Raw genomic sequence first — 24,551 nt, 5'->3', positions numbered from 1 at the left:
AAATCGCTGCAGACTTTTCTTGGTCTAACTCTAACACAAACGTAAGAATATTTTCCCAACTTATTATAGAGAACAAAAATCATTTCTAACACCGGTGTTCATTGCCTGTAATGCACATTGCATGAATAAATGATTCTAATGGAACAGTGAATGAACAAGTAGGTAAATATTATTAGTTCGTTTTTTTAGCATTAGAAAGAACTTGAAAGAAGGTAAGCGATCTTGGCATGTCTTTTAATTGAAAAACGCTTTTTAAAAATCAATAACTATTACTTATGAAAGCAGGAGAATATAAATGATCGTATTAGATTCATAATTGTTACGTATTTGCCGTAACTTATTTTTAAAATGTGTTTTTCAATTAAAAGACACATCAAGATTGTTTACCTAATTTCTAATGCTAAAAAAACGAAGTATAGTGCGCCGTGTTTTCTCTGAGAACTTATATTTTACTCCCATGCTTAAATCTGGAAAAGGCTTTTTAAACTAAAATACTAAAATAATGCTTAGGCCTATAAATAGATATTATAAGAAATAAAAAAAATATTTGCTGCAGCCCGAATACTGCACCTACATCACTAAAATATGTTGCGGTATACTCAGTCGATAGAATTTGCTTTTGATGTTATTAGACGATATCACATTAGGTACGCAAATGCACGAAACAGTGTATATCAGATTTTGAATCTAATCGAATTACCTATGATTAACATTGCTAAAAAGAGATGTTCGGATTTATATTATGTACTTCAAGTTAAAGTATTCAGCAGAGTCCGATTATTTCATTCATTTATTTTATTTCTTTAGGTATTATTGTTACTAAAGAAGTCGAAAAAATAGATACATATTTTACTAAAGAGTGTTGCTACTCTTTAAATATAGTAGTTAGTTAGCTAAAAACCATTACACAACGTTAGATGCTTCTCCTAATTTTATTCTTCCAAATTGATTAATTGGCAGCCTACTTATATCTACCTACTCTGGGCCCGATTCGGATTTTGAAATAGACATCTATTAGATATCTTTTAGACATCACCAAGATACGATAACGATATGTTTAAAATCTAACCTGTCAAATTTGACATTTGCGCGATTCTGGAGATACTCTTGAACGATTTCCACAGGATACTTAGAGATCCAATTCACATCTAATAGATATCTTACTCTATCTAACGTAAAAGTGACATTGGTTGCCCGAATTGCGCTGCAAAAGAGAACTAGTTGATATTTAAACTATAACGTATCTAGAATGGATCTAGTACGTGTCGTCTCTTGTGAATATTTTGAAGTTCGAATACGGCAGTCTGTCTCTGTATGCGATAACGATAACCAAGATAACCTCTGAATTGAAGAAGGCTACGCGGAGGCAATCGTTGAGGTGTTATTAAAAAAAATATATGCAGATTTCTTTCTATTTTAGTTAAGTAAAAGACTTTGTATGGTTTATTTTATTTTTTTATTTTATTTATTTAGGATCACCAACAGACAATACATCATGAAAAAGGAATCAGTAGCTTACATAACATTAAAGGTAGACGTTTGTCCTATTATAGGTAACCACAGCTTGCTCCAGTATCTTAGGACATATAATATAAGGTACATTAGGTTAGGACGTTTAGACTTAAGCTATTAATAAATAGAATTTAACAAATATGTTGGCGGCATTATAGGTAGGTACAGTACATATACTTCAGGCTACTTACGGCGTGATTCGGGAAATGAATTAGGGAAATAAATATTTCATGAAGCCTTAACAAAGAGCTTCTAACCGAGAGAGAGAACAAAAATCGATGTGAGCCCTGAAATAAACTAGATAAATATATTAAAGATATGTGACGTCCCACGCGTAAAGGTACCTTATGGCGGTTGGCGCTTACGCTATTGTTAACGCCGCTCCAATATTATTGCAGCGCTATGCGACGTAAGCGCCGGCCGCCATAAGGTACCCTTTTCCGTGGAACGTCACATTCACTATTTCATATCTAGTGAATCTCTAATTAATTTCCCGAATCGCGGCGCCAGTCGCGATAAGGTACCTTTTGCACACATAACACATACTTTTTATACTTTTGAACGTCACATATCTTTCTTATTTCATATCTAGTGAGTATCTAATTCATTTCCCGAATAGAGCCGCGAGTATAGTATAAACACGGTCATAACATCGGTTTTCGCTAAATGATGAGTCTTTCCTGTCCGTATATGTAGCCAGCCTTGGTCATGGCGTTTATCCGAGGTCAACGTTAGTTGGCCAGCGATAGGTCGTTAACATGGGTTTCCAATCGATCGTTCTTACTCTTTTCAGTGACTGAGGTGATAATTATTTGATATATATGTATACCTGAAATATAGCGTTAAGTAGGTATATACCGGGTGTGGCATGTAACACGAGCAAATACTGTACGATATCGGTATCTATTGTTTATCTAAATAAGGCTTCTTACTGCCCGATTCGAACTGCCCGAGACGATATGGATTAGATGTGTCAGTGTCAAAAGTGACGTTTTTGTTCGAACAAAAAGAGGCATATCGTTTCTAGATCTATTAACTGTCGTATCATACGGCCCAATTCGAACGTAAGTGTGCAGTAGTGCAGCTGTCGTTGGAAATGGAATGTTACCCTTAGATACGTTAGTTAATAGATCTAGAAAGTAGAAAAACGTCACATTTGACACTGACATATCTAATCCATATCGTTTCTAGATCTATTAACTAACGTATCTAAAAGTTCGAATTGGGCCGTTAAAGTTCTAATCGGGCCGTTATTGGAATTTTCACTCCGGTGCTACGTGATTCGTAGGCCCCCTACGCTACGTCGCGCCGCTACGCAAAAGGCTACTACGCAGTTGCTACGCTTATGTAACACGCGGAGCGCCTAGTCTTTTGTTTGTTTGTTCGGTGGAGCGGGACCAACGAATAAACAATTTAGGGAAGTTGTTTGAAGAATCTAAATTGTTTTGAAACAAAAGCTTTTGTAAACTAAGATGGACTTGCTAAGAAGTTAGTTAATGTTTTGTTTTAAGCCGAAATACATTAGTTCTAGGCTGTTTGTTTATTGACTTCTTGCCTACTGCGAGCAATAGTATATATTTATACCTATTCATACTTTTAAAGGTACTTAACTTGATAGTATCTTATAATTTTTACACAAAACCTCTGAGTACAGTCGCCATCAGATATATCGGAGCGGCCAAGTTGCTCACAAATATCTGAGCACGCCTCTATTGTCAAGGCGTTAGAGTGCTTGTTAAGATATTGTGAACACCTTGGCCGCTCCGATATATCTGATGGCGACTGTACCTAAAATCGCAATACAAAAAGAGCTTTGGGAGAAAGAGACGTGTGCGATACACGGTGGCTCTACCCTAATGAAAATTTGTATGCGTGACCAGAGAGCGTTTAAGCACCCATTAAAGCAAAGAGTGACGGCCTACTTCTCTCTCGCTCTCTCTCATTACTACAAATTTCTCTATTCTACAAACTTTCAGTCTTCCCCTCGTATTTACCTGCGTGTAAAAGTCAAATAGGTGCGGTTGCCCCATGGGGATATATTTGACAAAATTAATATCCATTCATGGGCACCTTCATTTAGTTAATTAAGCAATCAGACAATACCACTTATTGCCAACGAAGGCCACAGCTCTTCAGTAACTATCACTACACCTTGTAAAACAAACGGCGCGATTCGGGAAAAGAATTAGAGATTAACTAGATACGATATAGTAAAGATATGTGACATCCCATGGATGTACCTTATGGCGGTTGGCGCTTACGGCTCGGCCACGACATCGTGCGACTTGCGACGGCGGCAGCGATAACCATAGGTTGGAGCGAAAGGTCCGATCGCTGTGTCACACTCTAGGCCATGGTTATCGCTGCCGCCGTCGCAAGTCGCTCAATGTCGTGGCCGAGCCGTAACGCTATCATTAACGCCGCTCCAATATTATTGCGACGCTATGCGACGTAAGCGCCGGCCACCATACGGTACCCTTTCCGCGGAACGTCACATATCTTCACTATTTCATATCTAGTGGATCTCCAATTCATTTCCCGAATCGCGGCGCTAGCCACCGTAAGGTACCTTTTTTAGTGGAACGTCACATATCTTTACTATTTCATATCTAGTGAGTTTCTAATTCATTTCCCGAATTTCATTTAAATCATAGTTCATAACCGATTGGAACAGAGTTCCTTTCGCTTTGTTTCGTTCAGTTTTTGAACGATGCAAAATAACTCTATTTCCTACGTTGTAGGTTCAAATTTCTGTGGCAAATTTTGCATTTTTCATTTGTATGGCTGGGTCTTAGGAGGATAACAAATACGTCTATTTAAATAATATATTGTATTGAATGGACACGGAAATTGGATTAGAAAATGCTTTCAACGACCAAATCAATAATTCGACTTGTATGGCTAGCTCAAGCACAGAATATTACTAAGTACAGAAGACTCACTCTTTAACAAAACGCATCTGTTACGATCAGCACAGATATGGCCGCTAGGTAGCGACAGCGCCACGCGCTATGGCAAACCCCAAAATTGGGACCGAACGGATGTACTTTTAGCTACCTGTAGCAAAGCGACAAAATCGCGGAGTGAGACACGCCTGGCTCAAGTCAGTAGCGATGTACGAACAGCGACACTCCTAATTGTACATCGGTGGACCTTATTACAAAAGGCATAAGGTCCACGTATGTTCAGATAACAGTGTGGGCGGTGATACAACACTCGTCGACACGGTTACGTGACCATTCGTAAGTCATTATTAGATAGATAGATAGATAGCGTTTATTGGTAAAAAGTAATATTTTACATGTCAACAGTTCATCAATATTTACATAGTGCGGAAAATTTCATCTCATTGTAATAATAATTATAAGTAAGTACTTTAATCAAGAAAAGTCATATACTTTTATACATTAAAAACAAATTAAATTATTAAAATAATATATATGTCATAATATTTATAAATTAATTATCTATTTGTCAGTTTACAATTTAGTTTAAAGATGTTGGTTGTTCCCTGTGAGGAATTCATCGGTAGTGTAGTAAGCTTTTTCTAGGAGCAGCTTTTTTAAATTACGTGCAAATATTTGGTCACTGGCGGAATCAACTATTACCTTAGGTAGTGAATTATATAATTTGGGTCCCATGACACCCAGCGACTTTCGAAACTTTGCTAGCCTATATCTCGGAACAAGTAGCGGGTTTTGTCGGCGAGTGCTTCTAACATCAGTCCTAGTGAGAATTATGTAATTATGTAGATTTTCCCTTACATGTGTGCAGGCTATTTGTATATAAATACTTGGTAACGTGAGTATTTTATGCTTCCTGAACAATTCTTGTGCCGGGTAGTCTAATGGTTTGTTATCAATTAGGCGTAATGCGCGTTTTTGTAATTTAAACAGTCTGTCTCGGTCGGCTGCTGTTCCCCATAGGTCTACGCCCTGAATAAGTATGGAATGGAAGTAGCCGTAGTACGCCTTTTTCAGGTTTTCAGTAGATAGGCTGTTTACAAGTCTGGAAAGTGCGTAATTGGCCGAGGCTAGTTTGTCGCAGCGCGCGTCAATGTGCGCACTCCACGTAAGGCCAGCGTCGATAATGAAGCCTAAGTACTTGACTTGACGTACTTGAGGGACCGTTACATTATTTACTTCTATATTTAACTCGTCAGTAGCAGCAGTGCGTAGTTGAAAATGAATTAAATTGGTTTTTTCGATGTTCAAAAGCATGCCGTTGGCTGTGAACCATTTGGTTATTTCGAGCATTGCTTTGTTGACGTTATGTTTCAATGTTGTAAGATTTTCGGCATTAACAATAACGCAAGTGTCATCCGCAAACATGACATACTCATGTTCGGGGCAGGCTGTTGTAATACTTATCGTTTACTAGAATTAAAAAAAGATTATTCCCCATGGTAGATCCTTGAGGAACAGAACAACCACTGATAGTTTCGGGTTTCGATTTTGAGTTTAGGACGTAGGTTGTTTGTTTCCGATTTGTTAAGAACGAAGCAATTGCGTCGTATATTTTACCTTTAAAACCGTAGCGTTCGAGTTTCTTAAGTAGCAGCGAGTGGTCGATCATCTCGAAGGCGCGCGAGAGGTCGCAGAATATCGCTGCGACCTGCCGCCCCCCCTCGAGGTGCGTAAGGACACGCTCCACCAGGTCTCGCGCCGCGTGTGTGGTTGAGCGCCCAGCTTGGTATGCAAACTGCTGTTTGTTCAATAAGTTGTTTGAAACAAAGTGTTTCATTATCTGAAGACTAACATGTATTCAAAAACTTTAGAAATTATAGGTATTAACGATATTGGTCGAAAACATTTAGGTAGATGCATCTCACCTTTACCTTTGTAGATTGGTTGAACCTTTACCAATTTTAGGACATCGGGATACACACCTACAGTCATGCATTTATTAAACATATTAAGCAATATTGAAATAACAACAGGCGGAAGGTAATCGAGAACGTGCGTCGACATTTCGTTAATATCTTTTGATTCTTTTCGTTTAATGTTTTTAAAAGCGGTTATTATATCTGATAATGTGAAGTATTCGAAATGAAACGTTAGTGATAATGACATAAGGTGTCGTTCTAAGTACGCGAGGGCGGTGTTTACACAGGGCTTTGTATTGTTATCGCACGTGTGCGCATAGTACCGGTTCAGCTGATCGGCCGCCGAGGATGCGCGCGCGCCTTCGCATTCGCCAGCCGACGCGCTCACGAGAACATCAATCGCACTACTCTTACCTTTTTTAGATCTACATGCTTCGGACGAAATGACACGCCAGACGCGGCGGCTCATGTCGTCTTGGCTGTTGGATATCTGATTGTTTACATATTCACTTCGTGCATCTTTTAACGCGGTCCAAAATTCTGATTCTAGCAATAGCAAGCTATCACAAAGCCGTTCGGTGGTATGAGGGGTTTTTAATAATTTAGTTTTTATACTACCGATATCGTAGCGTAACTGACGAATTTTATCGTTGACCCATATATTAACATTGTGTCTTATTTGAGTTTTTTTAAATGGAAAATAAATGCCATAGTAATGTTTTATTACATTCACTAAGAGTTCTATTGTTTTTGCAGGACAGGGGCTTTTGTTTAAAAGACAATCCCAGTCATAAGAGTCTAAGGCGAGATAGAAATTATTGATATTTTGTTGGGAAAAGATACGTTTAAATGTATGTGTGCAAGTTGTTATTTTAGGAATATTTAATGTTACGCACGTACTTAGATGATCGGAAACATGGAAATCCTCACAGGTCACATTACGTATATCTGCTTTAGGTACATTTGTATAAGTAGACATGGTCAATACATGTTTTAGACAATTTAGATATTCTAGTTGGAGTAGTTACTAATTGTGTATAACCAAACTGTTTAATAGTATACAACAAATTTTTGGAATTAGGTACTACATTTAGTTAATAAATCAATATTTATATCACCTACAACAATCACTTTGTAGTTTTGAAGGGCAGGTAAGCTTAATAGTCGGGATAATTTAGCAAAGAAAATATGTACGTCACCGTTTGGAGGTCTGTACACACACACCACAATCAGGTTGAGGCCTACGCATTCAACTGCACAGGTTTCAAATTGGGACTCCTTGGACAGGCTGCAGACTTCTTTCCGCTCGATGGTCACTAGTCCCGACCTAGCGTAGACGCAGGCGCCTCCTCCCATTTTCGTGGATCTGCAGTACTGGGCGCGTAGCTCGTAGTTCAGGATGTTGACGGATGTTATCTGTGCCGTCTGGAGCCAGTGTTCTGTAAGGCACAGTACGTCAATCTGGTCTTGTTGGAGTTGTAATTCGCATTCTAATTTAGATGTTTTATTTCCGAGGCGGTTAATGTTTTGGTGTACTACACATATATAAGTGGGTTTATCTGGCATTTTGGTAGGTGATGGTTTTTTATTTGGGAGATCGCTTCTCCCTCGGGCGGAGAAAGGGCTGCCATTCTGAAATGCTGGTGTTAAGAGGCCATACATCTGTATTTAAGAAATCTTCATACACGGCTATCGGAATGCCAATTTTAAACGAATTATACGTTTCGTGCTTTGATTTTATCAGTTCGGCTGTGTATTGAACATCGTCACGAATTGTTTTTAAATGTTTGATAACACTGTCAGGGGACGTGTCTTTTTCAAAGTAACATCCGTGGAAATACTTCAATACTTGAACTCCACCTATTTCTGTGTTTTTTGCTGTACCTTTAATATTCAGGGATGGCTTGAAGTTGCGCCGGCGGTGGTGACGGGTTTGAAATGTTTGCCAGTCATTGTCATTGTTTTCGATTTTATTTATTGAAGTTAAGTCTATATTCTCGTCATTTGACTGGGGTAGGTCATGTACTATGTCTTGAATCACGGAATGCGGTTCATTTTGGTCAATTTTAATTTCATTGTCTTGTTTTGTCTTAGGTTTCGTGTTGGCGGTTCGTGGTTGAGAGATTGCTAATCGCCCGTTCGGCTCTCGCTTCTGCGGTGGCTTTCGTTGAGCTGCGAGTCGTTCCTTAGAACGGGTCGCAGCGCTGCGTACTGGCCGGGTGGGAGCGTGCGTAAGAGCGGGACGGCTAGTAGGCGTTGAGGCACTGCTCGATGCGGCGGGGGTTGATGTTACACTGGTCTGGTTCGTCGAGCCAGGTTTTGTTGTTTTGATTTGTTGATTGGTGGGTCCTTCACATTTTGTCACATTTGAAACGGTTTTTAGATCACTTATTTCGTTTGATATTTCGTCTAGTTTGTTAAATATAGACGTGATTTTTTGTTCTATAGGTTGTAAAACACTTTGAAGGATGATTTTTATTTGTTCACTGTCAATTGGCGACATTTTAAATAATATTTGCGATATTTATTCGAGCGAGCTAACTGTGACGCGCCGCCTACCGCGCAAAACTGACACGACATAAGGTATAATAAGGCTTGCTACGACATAAGGTATAATAAGGCTTGCTACGACATAAGGTATAATAAGGCTTGCTACGACATAAGGTATAATAAGGCTTGCTACGACATAAGGTATAATAAGGCTTGCTACGACATAAGGTATAATAAGGTGAACCGTTGGTGAATTAACACATTCTTTGCCACTAAGTGCTACGAGTTACGCTCGTAGCGCGTAGTCACGTCTGTGCCGTATGTAGCGCGTAATCGCTACGAACAGTGTACCCGACAGTCGGGTTCTTGGCCCTGTATGTGTTAAGGTGTAGTTGGGTCCGAAAACGTATTTTTTTTAAAGTCGTTGCGCTTTTTTGGATTACAATAGAGCTGCCATTAATTTAATTAGCAGTCTTCAGGCCTTTCTAGAGGGACTGTATTTATCCATTCGAATCCTGATTTTTTTATTCTCTTCTAAATGCACTTTAAAAATTTGTAACAAATTATGGACAAAACTTAAAAATATAAATATTGCTTCTAAAAATATGTAATATCATTTTTGAGGAAATGTATCGATTACTTTTTTATTTTATTTAAACGTACAAAAATATTAAATTTATAAAACATGATATCCGCTCTTCCTGGCACGAGTGAGAGAAGAACACGAACTTACTGGGCCTTAAGTATGTTGATGTTGGTACAGTCGACCTCAAAGATATGTTTACACTTTTGCACCTTATTACCTACTCCTTTGTAATAAGGTGCAAAAGTGTAAACATATTTTTGACTTCGATTGTACCTACGAGGTACCTACGGTGCTTCAGTTTATAGATGTACTTGTACTAATTACATTTCCTACCGTCATTCTAGACTAGACCTGTGCATGCAGACGTGCAGATTTAGACACACTTCATTCACACAACAGTTGTTTATGAAACAGAATTGTATAAAGTGAAACTTTAGCAGAGTTTTTACCAATATCATTCTGTAACTTATATCTTAAATAGCACTAACCCATGGACTGTACCTTGGATCTAAAACAACAATATTCCATGAACTCGTAGGAAACAAGCCAATTTCATTAGGTTAGGTATTGATTTGACGTTCCTAGCTTTAGCCTTGAACAGACGCCAAACTCCGAGCCAAGCTTTTGTTCAGATTCGTAACCTAGCGTATGTCTCGGACCATAGCGCGTAGTTTTTTAGGTCACAACGGTTCTTTGTTCTGCCTTTTGGTTATGTATGAATTCGTAAAGTAAAAAAAGTTTTAAGTACTTTGTGTAGCACTCGAAACAAAATTTTGAGGGTGTTGAATTGTTAATTCTGAAAGCATTCAAAATCACGTTTTATTTGTAAAGACAAATGTTTTCAGGCATATTTCTAAAGTTATATATTTTCATTCAATATTTGTGTCAAATTGTAATTCCGAAAATAATTATTTGAAACAGAAAAGAGATATAATTACCTACACTAGTTTCGTGTTTTGGTTAGGTAATGTGGTAAATGTAGTTTACTTTTCCGTGGTGAAATCCATCCAACAACGCTAGATGTTGTTTGTTGCGTTCATTTCATTAATGCCAGGTATGGTTACTAAATTTAAAGGAACTACGTAAGTACGTATACATATGGAGTTGTCGGCTAATTCAAGTGATCAATGGAATATCGATGACTGCGCTAGTGGCTATCCATCAAGCTAAACCAAACTGTCGGGCGAGACATATAGCGTCAGCCGCTAATGGATTCTAGTTGTGTGTACATACTGAGGTACAAGTATGTAAGTTTACATACATACTAAGCTTAGCCGAGCGTGATCGGGGCCTATGAATCATGTGATAGATGGTGTTGGTGATATCGTTACTCTTAACACCGCGCGATTTAAGAAGAGTCCGCCCGCATCAAGTTCGGTCCTCCATATATACAAACATAGTTACGCTCTCATTTTAAAACGACTAGCTAGGTTGCTCTGAAACTGAACTTACATACAACAGGATATGGTATTACAGACTTAGATATACCTCATGTCAATGTAGTTATGTGCAGTTTCATTACAATCCAACACTTAGTTTTAAAATGATAACCAAATTCCGTTTGTTTGCTGGGAAGGTAAAATGCAGTGGAGCTTGCTGAGGACTCTAATAAATAATAAAGTTTTTTTAATGAAAATATGACGTTTATAATGAAATGACACCCCCTCACTTTACAAAGTAGTATAATATATTATGATGCTAAAATGTATTTATTTTTGTTTCAGAATTTGCCAGCAACCCGGAAGAAAAAATAATCAAAATTCTACCTCTTCTGATACTACTTTTTTGGCATCGGTGTCAGTGTCAGAATCACAATAATATCAAAGATGATAGACGATAATTGAGCAAAATCTGCCGCGTTAACTTTTCATTTTCAAAACACCTGTGAAAGTGCCACGCTTGTAACCATGGAGAGGATTCACTAGCGTTGTGAGCTAACAAGCTCCTCAACCCACGCTCGTCCCATCAATGCTAAACTACAGACTAGTTTCAACACATTTCTTAAAGCAGCCGTAAATCGTATAAAAACTAAATATAATATTGACTGTTTGTGCCGTACCAATATGTGCCGCGACCGAGACATGTCGGTGCAAAGGAGTGACATCATCAAATAGACTGCGGGAACCTTTTAGACTTTACATTAAGATATAAGTTAAGTGTCAAGTCTCCGTCAAAACGGCGCTGGCTTCCGCCCTGCCGTTTCGTTTTGTTTATTTCCGTTTATTTTATATCAAAGGATAAGCAATAACCCGGTGGTTAAGCGTTTGGTTTTGGATTTCTGGACGGGGTTCAGCCCGTAGGGGCCCCAAGCGACCTGGCCAGCCGCAGTCGGGACAACATTTCCAGGATATTGGACTCCATAGTTGGTGCTGCAAGATACTGTATTGTAAGTAAACCTGAATTATTTTTACTCGTAAGTGACAGTATTGTTTTGGTGCGCCCAATTTGAGACATGAAGCTATCTTATAAACGTATTCATATAATTTTGAGCTCGCTTTTTACAAAATTAGAACTATTTTAAATTGCTCTAGAAGTTTATTATGAGTAATATTTGAGTTGGATTTTATACTACACGCTAGCCACGCGCTAGTCAAATGATTCCAGAAGACTAAATGTTACCATGTAGGTATTGTAGGTACCTACTGTTCGCGACAAGCCGATTTGGCATTCGGAACGGCAGACGAGCGACTGGGTGTAAGGTATATAAGTTTATTTCCAGCATGTCGCTCTGGTTGGCTAATGATAATAACTAATTTAACTGATTCCCGTCCGAAATATACTATAGTCAGGTTTTACAGCTTTATTTGTTATATTGTGACTTAAATATACCTATTAGGTACGAAAACATCACAACTCTTAGATTAATGGAGTTTTTTTAATTCAAATAGTACCTAGATCCTTCTCGGCAAATGCGACACGGCCCACCAAGTTCGTAACGTTGTATTCGCTCAGTACCGTCGATGTCAAAGATAGTATGTTTACATTTTTCGCCTTATTATGACTATGAGGAAGGTGCAAAAGTGTAAACATATCTTTGACGTCGACTAGCTGTACATGGTGATTAAATTCTTAGAAAATAGCTAGAATTTTGTTCGCAATTTTATTTTAAGATGCAAATATGTTTGTGCAGGTCCCACAGTCCCACTCCATAGTGTGGGTGGTATTTTGGTACGAGATACCACACTAACGAGGTTGTCTTATTGCAAGGCGAGTGTATGTGTCGGCGGCCGATCGTAAGATCAGGCATATCGTGAAATTCCTAGGCATATCGTGAAACGTGAAAATCTTTGACCCGTTCTCTGAGTCGACGGAGCCCCGCTACGCGCATATGAAGCAACCTAACGAACCTATCCTACCTATATATTGGTTTAATGTGACTATAGTCAAAACATTACACAGGAACATTACGATCTGCCTGATCTTACGATCGGCCGCCGACATATGCATCTGCAATTCTGCACTCGTGCGTGGGTGTCGTGTCGACGCTTGCCTTGAAGAATCTTACTGTAGCTTAGACAGGTTTCGTTAAATTTAATTCAGCACCTGCTGTAACTATTAATGTATGGTAGTAGCATAGATTTAGGTATTAGTAAAAGCATGACAGTAGCGTAGCGGGTTTATATTTCAGTCAATAGTTGCATTGGGGTCAAACAGAAAACTGTGTTCACGTCTTTCCTGTAGACATACACCAGAGTTAAGGGCTATAAAGGTTAATTTTCTTATTTAACCTTTATCACGTGTAAAGGTCCTTCTTTTATTTAGAGAACTATGATAAAATCATTACTTACATGCCCACAAGCTGTTAACTATATTGCCCACAGGAGAGAAAACTAGTGTGTTCGCGCGAACTGTACATTTTTCTCTCCTGTGGGCAATAGTTAACAGCTTGTGGGCATGTAAGTAATGATTTTATCATAGTTCTCTAAATAAAAGGAGGACCTTTACACGTGGATAAGGGTTAAATAAGAAAATTAACCTTTATAGCCCTTAACTCTTGTGTATGTCTACAGGAAAGACGTGAACACAGTTTTCTGTTTGACTCATTTGATGGATAATTTGGTCAAGTAAGAAAGTATACGTAAGCAAATAAATTAAATGTAAACTTTTCAAATGTAACTGTCAGTTTGTTTATTAATTAATGTCTCTCTCGAAAACTTATTTATTGGGTAGATAAGGGTCAATTCTCATGATATTTTTTAGTAAATATTAGTGATATAGTCTGTCTATTGGACGTCCAACTTCAAAATGGCAGCTAATAAAAAAAATCCTTATAGGATGATGCAATTTTTCATGCCTTTTTCTAGTTACAAAATGGGTTGGTCTGAATACCGTCAGCAGCAAAAGTTGCTAAGCGGGCGAGGTGTTCAAAATTATCTTGACGCGCTCTTTTCTCTTAACATTAAAGTCGCGTCAAGATCATTTTGCACACCTCGCCAGCATAGCAACTATTGCTGCTGACTGTACCTGTAAGTACATCTTGCCATTATCGGTTACAAATATAGTCGCACCAATAAAAGTATGCAGCGGATTTGATAGCCCGCGCAGTGTAAGTGTTATTTATACGTCATAATTTCATAGAAGTTTGCCGTTTAAAATGACACTTGCACTGCGTGGGCTATCAAAATCGCTGCAGACTTTTTATGGTCTAACTCTAGTAATATAATTTACGGCAAACAGAAACAGCCAGTTCGAGTTGTCGCAAACAGTACCAATTGCCTTGTATCTATCGAGTAGATATGTACAGTATATCAGTTGCACTAGATCCATACATGGTTTATTTCAGAATCCTCACATAACGGCCTTTGGAAATTGGGGATTTTATTTCGAGTAAAGTTTAAAGTCAGAAGCGAACATGGTACAATTGGAAAGTATGCAGGTACTTTTAAATTCATAGGTGGTGGGGCTTCACATTGTGACATCATTATGTAGAAAGTAGTGAACCTATTCTATACACCAATGATAGCTTTATAATATATTCGCTTCTTTTTTTTCTTAATTGGTACGGGAACAGTTGCTTAAAAGTAGCCAGTGAAGTACAGTCAACAGCAGAAGTTGCTAAGCGGGCGTGGTGTTCAAAATTACCTTAACACGCTCTTTTTCTCTTAACAATAAAGTCGCGTCAAGATCATTTTGAACACCTGGCCCGCTTAGCAACTTCTGCTGCTGACTGTACATTAAATAATTGTGTTGATTTTTTTTACCTAGTGCGACACTTTTCCTGTAACCATTTGTTTCAAAACTGAAATCTTTATGCGTAGGTACAGTCGCCATCAGATATATCGGAGCGGTCTTGCCGCTCACAAATATCTGAACACGCCTTTATTGTCAAGGCGCTTGAGTGCGCGTTCAGATATTTTTGAGCACCTCGGCCGCTCTGATATATCTGATGGCGACTGTACGTAAGACAGCCGTTATTTGATGAAAACGCTTTTTAATCAAATTAACTGTAGTTTTTTGGAACAAGTTGCTTTAGACACGTATGCATCTAATTGTAAGTAAATTACCTATATTAGAGATACCTACAAATACCTACTTACGTATAATTATGTATATTACCTTAATAGTAATTATAATAACACCATATCCCAAGCATATAAACACCCGTTCATTCACAAATCTGAATCCCATTTAAAGCCGCAAATATCAGCTTTAACCCACCTCGAGATTCACATTTGCGCACATTACACCAATACATTGTAACAACTGGTAGGGTTACGGGCACGAAAGCGAGTGCTCGAGCGAGCGGCCCGTTGTTATAACTGGCCCCGGGTGGCGTGCGCAGTGCTGCGAGCGGGAGCGTGAGCGAGCGCGGAACGCGGACGAGATGGCAGCCCCCGAGTGCGAGCGGGAAGCGCGCAAGCGACGCGAGCGGCGCGACTCTGGCTGCGCTCACGAGCGGAAAGAGAGGCGGCCGCACAGCGAAGAGCGAGCGCCCCCACCGCCACCTCCACCACCACTACACGACCATAACCGCCTTGAGGTTAGTGTTAATAATGCTTACAATGCAATTTATTTTACACATCATTAACAATGGAGAAACGATTACCAATTAATTCATAACATTATATAACCATTTTCAATAAATTTTTAAGTTTCCCTTGGGACGTTAATGAATACGTAAGCTAGAGTACAAATATTCGTCAAACACAAACCTTGTAACAGTCGGTACCAAGGCGATTAATTCGACCCCTGATTGTTCAAGGATCGGATTCCCACGATAAGTTTGCACTAACTTGGTAGTGACAACGCATACATGCCCCACAGGAGCACCATAGTTGACGTAGCACTTAGCATGACAAGTTAGCGTGGTCCGATTCTATTATCTGTATCAAAGACATATGTAATTTCGTATAAGATGAATAAAGTCTAAGGAAAAAACGTGCCTCGGAAATCAAGAAAATGTCATTCTCGGATAGATGCCGCACACATCTTTAGCCTATTCTCGGCTAGATGGCGTGATGACACCGTTTCATATTTAACAATTTTAACACATTTTATCAGTGAATGAACATGGATCAAAATGAATACATAAATAAATGTATACATTTTTTTGATAATTTTATACGTTTTCATTTTGAGTTTTAGTCGTGTGTCGATAGATGGCAGTAAATTTACTGTGACTACAAAATTTACTATCCCTCCCCTCTATACTATCTATTCTTTTTGTCTGTATTAACCAAGTACTTATGTTTAGTCGGAGCGACGCGCTGAGCGGTTGTCGCGCGCTCGCCGCCCGCAGTTCGGCGGCAAGCGGCGGCGCGCGCCCGCCCGCCAACACAAGCAACCCAAAGAGAACGAGCTCGAAGACGTGCGGACCGCCACCCCGCCGCACTTGGACTTCACCCTGTTGCAGAAACCACAACGTATGTTAACCGATTCGTTGCGTGTTCCATTTTTGAAAACTTTTGGCTGTGACGCGGAACAATCATTTCATGACACGGCAGCGATGCCATGCGCCATAGAATACGATGACACTCCTCCCGTGTCATACGCTACACGTAACATTGATGACACGGCAGGCGTGTCATCAGCCCCGAGTCGGTTAATGTATCCGTTTTATTTACATTCCTAATGTACAGTCAGCCACGAAAGTGGTTTACCACTTTTCGACTCTATCATTTGATTGATAGAGTTGAAAAGTAGTAAACCACTTTCTCGGCTGACTGTACTAGAGGATCTACTACAACTGTCGTTGTCGTGACTTCAATTAATTTTATGGTTTGGCTGACTTGCGACGCGCGAGCAAATGGGAACTGGTTTTCAGCGCTAGCATAGCATTTATATACTGAGTGCCAAATACGGGGCCTTTCTGAATATCATGGACTGAGCCATGTTTTTCATACCGTGACACCAAACTGATTACCATTTAGCGCAACTCTTCATTTTGTGTAGGCACAGGTACTTATTTTTAGTTACTTTTAAGTTTAGGTTATATTACTGTGCTATTAAAGAAATCACTATTAATGTTTCAAAATGAAGACCCGAATGACTAAAAAGAAGTAAGTCAAACCGTAAAATTTACTTTACTAATCTTCGTTATTTTTTCCATTTTTATATTACTTTATGCCTGGTCAAGTGTCAAGTGTAAAAATATGAGTGCATACAACTTACTCGAAAATATGTCCATAGTTCTTAATTCGCTCACATAAGAGCTATGGGACATATTTTTGAGATGATTTGTGCACCCATATTTTTATACTTGACTGTACCAATGCATTCGATCTCACTAAAATGTATATAAATTATTAAACCAATATTGGTAAATGGTTGGTACTATATTACAGTATGCGAGGAGCCAGAGACCCTAGATGCGGGCGCACTCGGCGTGTCGGCGGCGGAGAACGCGGCGGCAGCCGAGCGCATGCGTCGGGACGAGCGCATCGTGGCGCCGCACTCGCGCCGCGACCAGCCGGCTCCCGACCGCCGCCTCGACAAGATCAACAAGAAGGTATGACGGAAGTGGCGCAAACAGGGCTATAACCGCGAATACCTCTACGCCTCGGCTAGTCTGTGGCCATGAGTAAGCCCATTCATAATTTAAAAAAAAAATACCGAAGTATGCAAATTGAGGGCATCTTTCTCTGTCACTCTAATTGCGCCTTAATTGAAATAAAGGAGAAAGATGCCAGCAATTTACGAATTTTGGTGTTCGCGGTAGGCCCCCAGGCCCTCTCACTACACGAGAAGGCACCATAACGCTTGCTGGGTACTGCTAATAACTGCCTTACCGACCCGTACTAGTAGGTACTAGCCCATCTGAGCAAAGCTTGACTTAAAGCCAAATACCATAGCAGGAAGTCTAGCTTGGCAGAAAGCTGATTTATTATACTTGAAAGATCAGGAGATTTTTTCTAAGTGAGCCCTTGGTCACTCTTGGTCCTCTCGAGGTCTTCGTCCTTTTTTAGTCCGTCCTTTATACTGTTTTTTTAAGCGTTTGCATAACAAAATGGTGACTAAGGAGCTGGCCTTTATCTAAATAACTGAAAAATGTAACCCTTAATGGAATGGAAATGAGGCGAAGACTATAGACTACACATAAAAAAAAAACAAGATCGTAAAAATATCAATAATTTACGTTGAGCCTTAAAATTTCAGATCAGCGTGCTCAAAAAGAACATTACAAAGCACGAGGCCGAATACGAAGCAAAGCACGGCTACGCCATCACGCCTGGCGAGCGCATCACCGACGTGCAACTCACGCGCATGTACGAGACGCTGCGGCGACTCCAGGCGGAGAAGCGGTGCATCAAAGCGGACCCTGTCGAGTATGCGCTGAAGCTACAGGCCGCTAAGCAGCAGAAAGAGAGAGATGATAAGCTGGATGAGGCGCTGAAGAGCGAGAAAGCTATGACTGAGGTTGTGAGGGATATTGAGGAGGTGAGCTGTTTCACACATTTGGAGGCTATTTTTATTGTGTAATTTTTCCGTTGACCATTCAATCTTCGGCTTAATGTTGTACGTTTCGATATTTATCCTACTTCTGCTGCAGATGGAAAAAGACATAGGCACCAATGAATATTCGCACAACGATTGCGGAGGATTGTCACTTTAATCTTTGGTCACGTACCTACTATGAATTTTAATTTTGTAACTTCTTTGCAAGGCAGCTATCGAGTTAGCTATTCATCTTTATTTAGAAGTAGGTATTTATCATTTATCTCTTCTATTCTACCGACTGACTGGTTGACACTAACATTGACACCATATTGTAGTGAGTTTTATATGAAAAGAAAATATGCTTGCTTCCAGTGGTTGGAAGGTTGTCGCCAAGCAGCAGGACGGCTCACTAGCGCGGAGGGCTCATGGACGAGCGCACAGCTGGCGGCCGAGAAATCGTGCGTGCAGCGAGCACTGCTGCGACTCGAGGCGGCGCGCGGCCGCCCGCCGGCGCACTCCGCCGAGCGCGGCGCCGCCCGGCACCTGTACGAGAGATATAGGGCCGTCAAGCGGGCGCTGGCCTCCTCTAGACCCGATGCGGTAAGTGACACTGCTATGGTAAATCCCAGCTACATTCCGATCAGATAAGAACAAATTAAGATATTAACAAATTGTTAACACGAGAACGACTCAATAGTGCCGAGGATTCATGGACGAGCACCTAGCTAGCGATCATCAAGTCATGTGTGTAGCAAGCGCGGGACCTGTACGAGAGATATAGAGCAGTCAAGCAAGTGTTGGCTTCCTCTAGACGTATAATACGGTGTGCGCCTTTAACCCTTTTCCAGGCCGCACCAATCTACAAGGTGTTCCCTAAAAATCCAAATATATTCCAATTAGCCCAGCTGTGATGATTAATTTGAAGACAATTCAAATTTCCCGAAAGTGCAATCTAATTTGAATCTTAAATCGGAATGCTAAAGTTGAAATTCTAGTGGCGCGTATGTGGTCGATAAATCGTACTATACCTGGAAAAGGACCAATACGTAAATTTCGATTCACATGTTCTATAAACGATTGCCACCTTTCCAACGTCCCATTCGTTTTTCGTCAAAAAAACCAATGGGACGACCCAAGACAGGCAATCGTTTATGTGAATCGAAAGGCAACAGCCTAACCCCCCTGTTTTCTGTTACGTCCGTACGTTGGCCTTCTCTAAAACTTAATTACAACAGAACCTGTTGTATTTGACAGGTCGGTGGAGCGAACGGGGAGTTGGCGACGATACACGAGCACGAGGCGATGCTGTTCAACACCAGTGTGGACAGCTCCAGCGACAGCCAAGAAAAACCTTCCGACTCTTCACAGGTGAGCAGATTTTATAGTACCTACAGCCAGCAGCAGTAGTTGCTAAGCGGGCCAAGTGTTCAAAATGGAGAATAAGAGTGTGTCAAGGTAATTTTGAAGACCTCACCCGCTTAGCAACTTCTGCTGATGACTGTACCTATTTATGGCTTCTGCCCGTGAGATAGTCGGCTTCAAATTATGATTCCCGTGTTAAAAAGCTTTTGGTACAATCTTTTATCGATGACTGTATTTTTTAACAGCCATGAATCGTACTGTTATGGGTACTATAATAATAGAAGCTCATTGAGGTTGCGTTGTTTTGTCATCTAGTTTCTATTTCTCTAGGCCATTTTCATCTTCCATAATCAAATGAAATCGACGTCGTCATAATATTGCATTGTCATCAATCAGTGTCAAATTTCTACAAAATCGGATACTAAGAAATGGTCAAAAAACGATTGGACATTTTTGAAGACAATTCACATCCATTATTATGACATACGAACATTCCAATTTAATTTAACCCTTTCATTATTTGACATTCCTTTCTAGTCATTCGATTTCCAACCGTAATTCTTATAGTAGAGATACGTTTTTGTTTTAGTATGGTGGCAAGTATGTTGCCGTTACGAACTAAAGGGTTAAAGCTTCTAAAAACCCGATTGCATTCATACATAAATTAAATACCGTTTGGCCATGTCCAGGAGACAACAGAAACGCCCCTCCAGTCGCCACCTACTCGCGACGGCGAAGAGCCGCCCTCCTCCACCTCGTCCGCCAAGTCTGGCACCACCAGCGAGGAGGCCACACCGTCCAACGAGGGCCTGCACTGCCTCGGCCTCGAAGACTTGGCCAGAGCTCTTGGCGAAGCAAAATTACAGAAATGTGTAAGTGTATTTTTTTTGTTATTCTAAGTATCTACTAACAATAGGACCTTGTTGTCTGAAAATAAACGCATTTCATTTTATTTTATTTATTATTTAAAAATATTACCGTGTAATTAACCGTATGAAAATGTATTGCTAATATTCATTTGAATCTGATCTTGATTCCAAAATAATCTCGTAGGAGGAAACAACATCAAAAAAGATTCATTTAATTTTATTGTAGGTACACCAGACGTTTGTGTTTTTTTGTTTCTTTTCAGGGGCCTTACCATGGTATCCCTATTGCAATTCTGTTTAGGACCTAAACTGAATTGCTAAGGGACGGAGTTATGCGACTTAGGTATATAGCTCCGTCCTTTAGAATCGCAATAAGGACATCATGGTAAGGCCCCAGGGCATAATATAATTTAAACCGATACTCGATTTCTTTAAACTATGTCTAAAGGGGTGCATGAACACCTTCAGATTTCTTTTCAATTTTCACAAATTGATATACATATTAACGTTTTATATCTTGCCTTATAGGTATTGCGAAGGAGCATAAAAGAATACGAAATAAGCTTCGAACTCCAAAACAGTAGGAAGGTCCAGCGCGACGACAAGAAGGGCCGAGAAGAGGAATATCTCCGCTACAAGGCAGTGAAGGCAAGAATTAAACTTCTGAATGCCCTCATCAACAAACAAAAGACTTTAAACTTTTGAACTTTGAACTGAATCTCGAGAAACGCAAATGCTACATGCCAAATTGGCACTGCAATGAAGAGAGTAGGTAAAGAAGAGTTCTAAGTTTTGGACCCCGACGAGGGTTGATCGGTTCTGTCGGAGCGGAAAGATTTATACACCATATCGTCAGGTGACAAGCAAGGGTCACTAATAACTAAAAAAAATTTAAACAAAAATCGACCTTCTTTTAGTACTAATATGGTTCACTATGGCTATGAACTTGTGACTTTTGTTTGTCACCCGACGATGAACTCCAAGACCGTCGAGAATGTGCAACATGAAACGTTTAATACTAACCAGATGCGCAACACTAAGTTATACTGCGAAACTTAAAGTAATGGTATGGTTATATATTATAAAAAAATAACTAAGCGTGTTATGAGTAGGTAAGGTTCATTTTTCTCAGAACGAGGCATTCTCAGTACCTAACCAGACTGTTTAGTTACTTTTTATATAACTACAGGAAAGTAACCGAACGGTATCTTAATTCTGTGTACAATAAGTCTGATTTATTTAAAAGGACTGTGTTTCATTATAATTCTAAATTAATACGTTGGTTAGTTGGTTCTTATAAGTACATAAATGTAGAGATGTCATTAGGACAAATATAATTAATGAAGTGGATCAAGGAATTGTTTAGCCCAAAGGGCGAAACGGTATTCAAAGAAAAAGTGCTTCCCTTGATCGATGAAATCCTATGTAAAATATTGGTAGAACGGTTGAGAATCGACTTGGAATACCGAAGTGATTGACGTTATTGCACATCCAATAATGAAAACACAATTAATAAGGCTGTGCGGTGATTATGCACTTGCTAAAAAACTGAAAGCGCGGTATGCAAGACTTAAATATTTGTAATACGGACTCATAGTTCGTAGCTCGCACGCGTTTATAGATACATTTATAATTGAGTACAATAACATAATCGATAACAAATTTATAATATCAATCTCCGCCTTAGGACGGATCAACCACGGATCAGCAACTCTAGCGCACGTAGCGATCATGATCAAGTACCGACAGCCTGATACATATGAACATCATCAGTTTGTACATCATATGACCATGACGGTGTACTTTGCGATTGAATTCTCTGATATTAATTAAAGTACCTGACATCACCGAGTGTGGTGTGCGATTAGAGGCAAATTTACTACGTTTAAAATACATATATAGCAAACCAATAAAAAAGGTATTCTTTGAATCTAATATGATAAATGATGTTGTTATTTAAAAATTATACGAAGTGTAAATATATACTACATTTACGAATAAAATGTAGCATAATATTGCTCTATGTTGTACAAAGATTACGTTGTATTATTAACACTTGAGCTGCTGTCTGTGGGTTTGTGTCAAGTTATATGTATTTGCATAAGGTGTACTTACACGGGCAACTATTTGATATGCGTGACTGCCCGTCAAAAATAACGGTTAAATCTTTTACCGTGAGATCAAAGTAAAGGTATTATGGGTCCTGGACATGAGTAAATAATAAATTCTAGTCCTAGTCCTGCATTATGAAAAATCCCTACCTATATATTAACATAGGGGGGAGGTTTAGTTGCCACGATTTAGGCTGCTAGATACGTTTTGAGGGTCTTCTTTAAAAGAGGAACTTATTAAATATATTCGCTAATAATTAAATTATTGAAAGTAATAAAAATATTGTCTAGTGTTAAGCTACTTACCTGTGATTTTTTATTACGATTGTAATGTTCTTGTAAGACAAGAAAGTCTTTTAATTAGATGTTTTTAATTTATAGTTGTTATAATTTGATTTTTATGCCGTTTTTAACTGTTTGTGTTGTATTTAGATATATTGACAATCTTTGTGTTTATAATTGACAAGTCAAAAGTGACCTGAAAGATTTTTAAGAGGTGTCGAACAGATATCTGCATTGCACCTCTCTGTGTTGTTTTCTAAAATCTTATAAGCAGGTCAAAATTATATAAATTAAATATTACAACTCACTTTTTATATAGAAAAACTTTATAATGTATCCGGACTGCAATTTTTATACTATTAAAGAATATTATTATTATAAACTAATGTGTAGCTTGTGGTAGATGCCTGCAAGGTATCGAGGTACCAGTGAAATTTGTACATATACATATCTTTATAAAAATGATGGTAAAGTACCACTTTGTTCTGTAAAGTCGTTTAATGTCAAACGAAGTATTTTAAGTTTATGTACTACAAAGAGATCCTTCCAGATATCTAGAACATAGCTCTGGTACCTAGCTTGAGAGAAAACTTTGTATGGTTGAACGCTGATGTACCTTGCCTAATGTTATTAAAATAATCAACCAGTATTTAGGTAGATTTCTGTAAATTGCCATGATTATCCATGCGAATATGTTTAAAAATAAAATACTGATCTATCCGACTGTGTATTATTGGAAACTTAAGGGGCCGACTAATTAACAGTCCGCCGGACGGTATCGGCCTGTCAGTTAGAACAAAATTTTGACAGTTCCGAACAACTGACAGGCCGATACCGTCCGGCGGAATGTTAATCAGTGGGCCCCTTTATTCCTAGGTGGAGACCTAGCCATGCCATCCACATAGTCCATGTAATAAGAGGTAGGTAAGTAGGTCTGTCGAAGTTAAGTAATAAAGTGGTATATATATATATATATATATATATATATACATGTTTTTGAACGCAATACCAACGTGGGTGCAAGAGATAACCTCTGCATGTGCCTGATATGTCGTACCGTTCTTCAAATAGGTATGTATGTGTACAATAATTGAGTTTATATTGTATCTAATCGTAGCACCGGATGAGAGGTTCGGTAAACAACGAATATTTTTATTGTGTTTATACACAATCTTAAATAACTAGTGTTTATACATTATTTTGAAATCATAAATTTCATATCACATATTTTTAGCTTATTTTTGTTTACGTATGGCAGCAAACGACTTGCCGTCTCCCACCACTTAAGTATTACAATAAGTCAATACTTTAATAACAAATACCTAAATATTAATTTGAATTTAGTATTTGGGTCTAAATTATTGAGCTAATTAAAGGAATCCTTAAATAAAGTTCGGACACTTTATAAAATCTAAGGACTTTTTCTAACATCCAGAATTAGGAAGAGTACTTACTTAATAAATAGAGTAGGTACCTTTATCCATGGGACGTCACAATATCTTTACTATATCGTATCTAGTTAATCTCCCTATCATTTTCCGAATCGCGCCGTGTGTCCGCTTAGAAATCCGGAGAATCCAACGTTTGTAAACATTTCTCAGAAACCGATAATAATTATCCCCAATGAAGTTAAGTAC

At 39.0% G+C, this 24,551-nt stretch overlaps 1 protein-coding gene across 5 annotated transcripts in view; it reads left to right on the top strand.

The window, feature by feature from the left end:
* LOC134665896 (protein FAM13A) overlaps positions 1-23,634 on the top strand; it is a 212,066-nt gene extending 188,432 nt beyond the window's left edge. The window contains exons 2-11 of one of the 5 annotated variants that reach the window (XM_063522941.1): positions 11,138-11,799; positions 14,197-14,289; positions 15,196-15,393; positions 16,108-16,276; positions 17,198-17,361; positions 18,009-18,290; positions 18,663-18,890; positions 19,545-19,658; positions 20,342-20,524; positions 21,050-23,634. In XM_063522941.1, the coding sequence (XP_063379011.1) occupies positions 14,266-14,289; positions 15,196-15,393; positions 16,108-16,276; positions 17,198-17,361; positions 18,009-18,290; positions 18,663-18,890; positions 19,545-19,658; positions 20,342-20,524; positions 21,050-21,226 (1,539 nt within the window). In that variant the 5' untranslated portion in view covers positions 11,138-11,799; positions 14,197-14,265 and the 3' untranslated portion in view covers positions 21,227-23,634. Of the gene's footprint in view, positions 1-11,137; positions 11,800-14,196; positions 14,290-14,928; positions 15,394-16,107; positions 16,277-17,197; positions 17,362-18,008; positions 18,291-18,662; positions 18,891-19,544; positions 19,659-20,341; positions 20,525-21,049 lie in introns of all 5 variants that reach the window. The other 4 variants (XM_063522940.1, XM_063522943.1, XM_063522942.1 and 1 more) reach the window with 4 other exon arrangements.
* The last annotated feature ends 917 nt before the right edge of the window (positions 23,635-24,551 follow it).

Source organism: Cydia fagiglandana, chromosome 7 (genome assembly GCF_963556715.1).
Source record: "Cydia fagiglandana chromosome 7, ilCydFagi1.1, whole genome shotgun sequence".
Lineage (NCBI taxonomy): Eukaryota > Metazoa > Arthropoda > Insecta > Lepidoptera > Tortricidae > Cydia > Cydia fagiglandana.
This window is presented reverse-complemented; position numbering and strand designations above follow the sequence as displayed.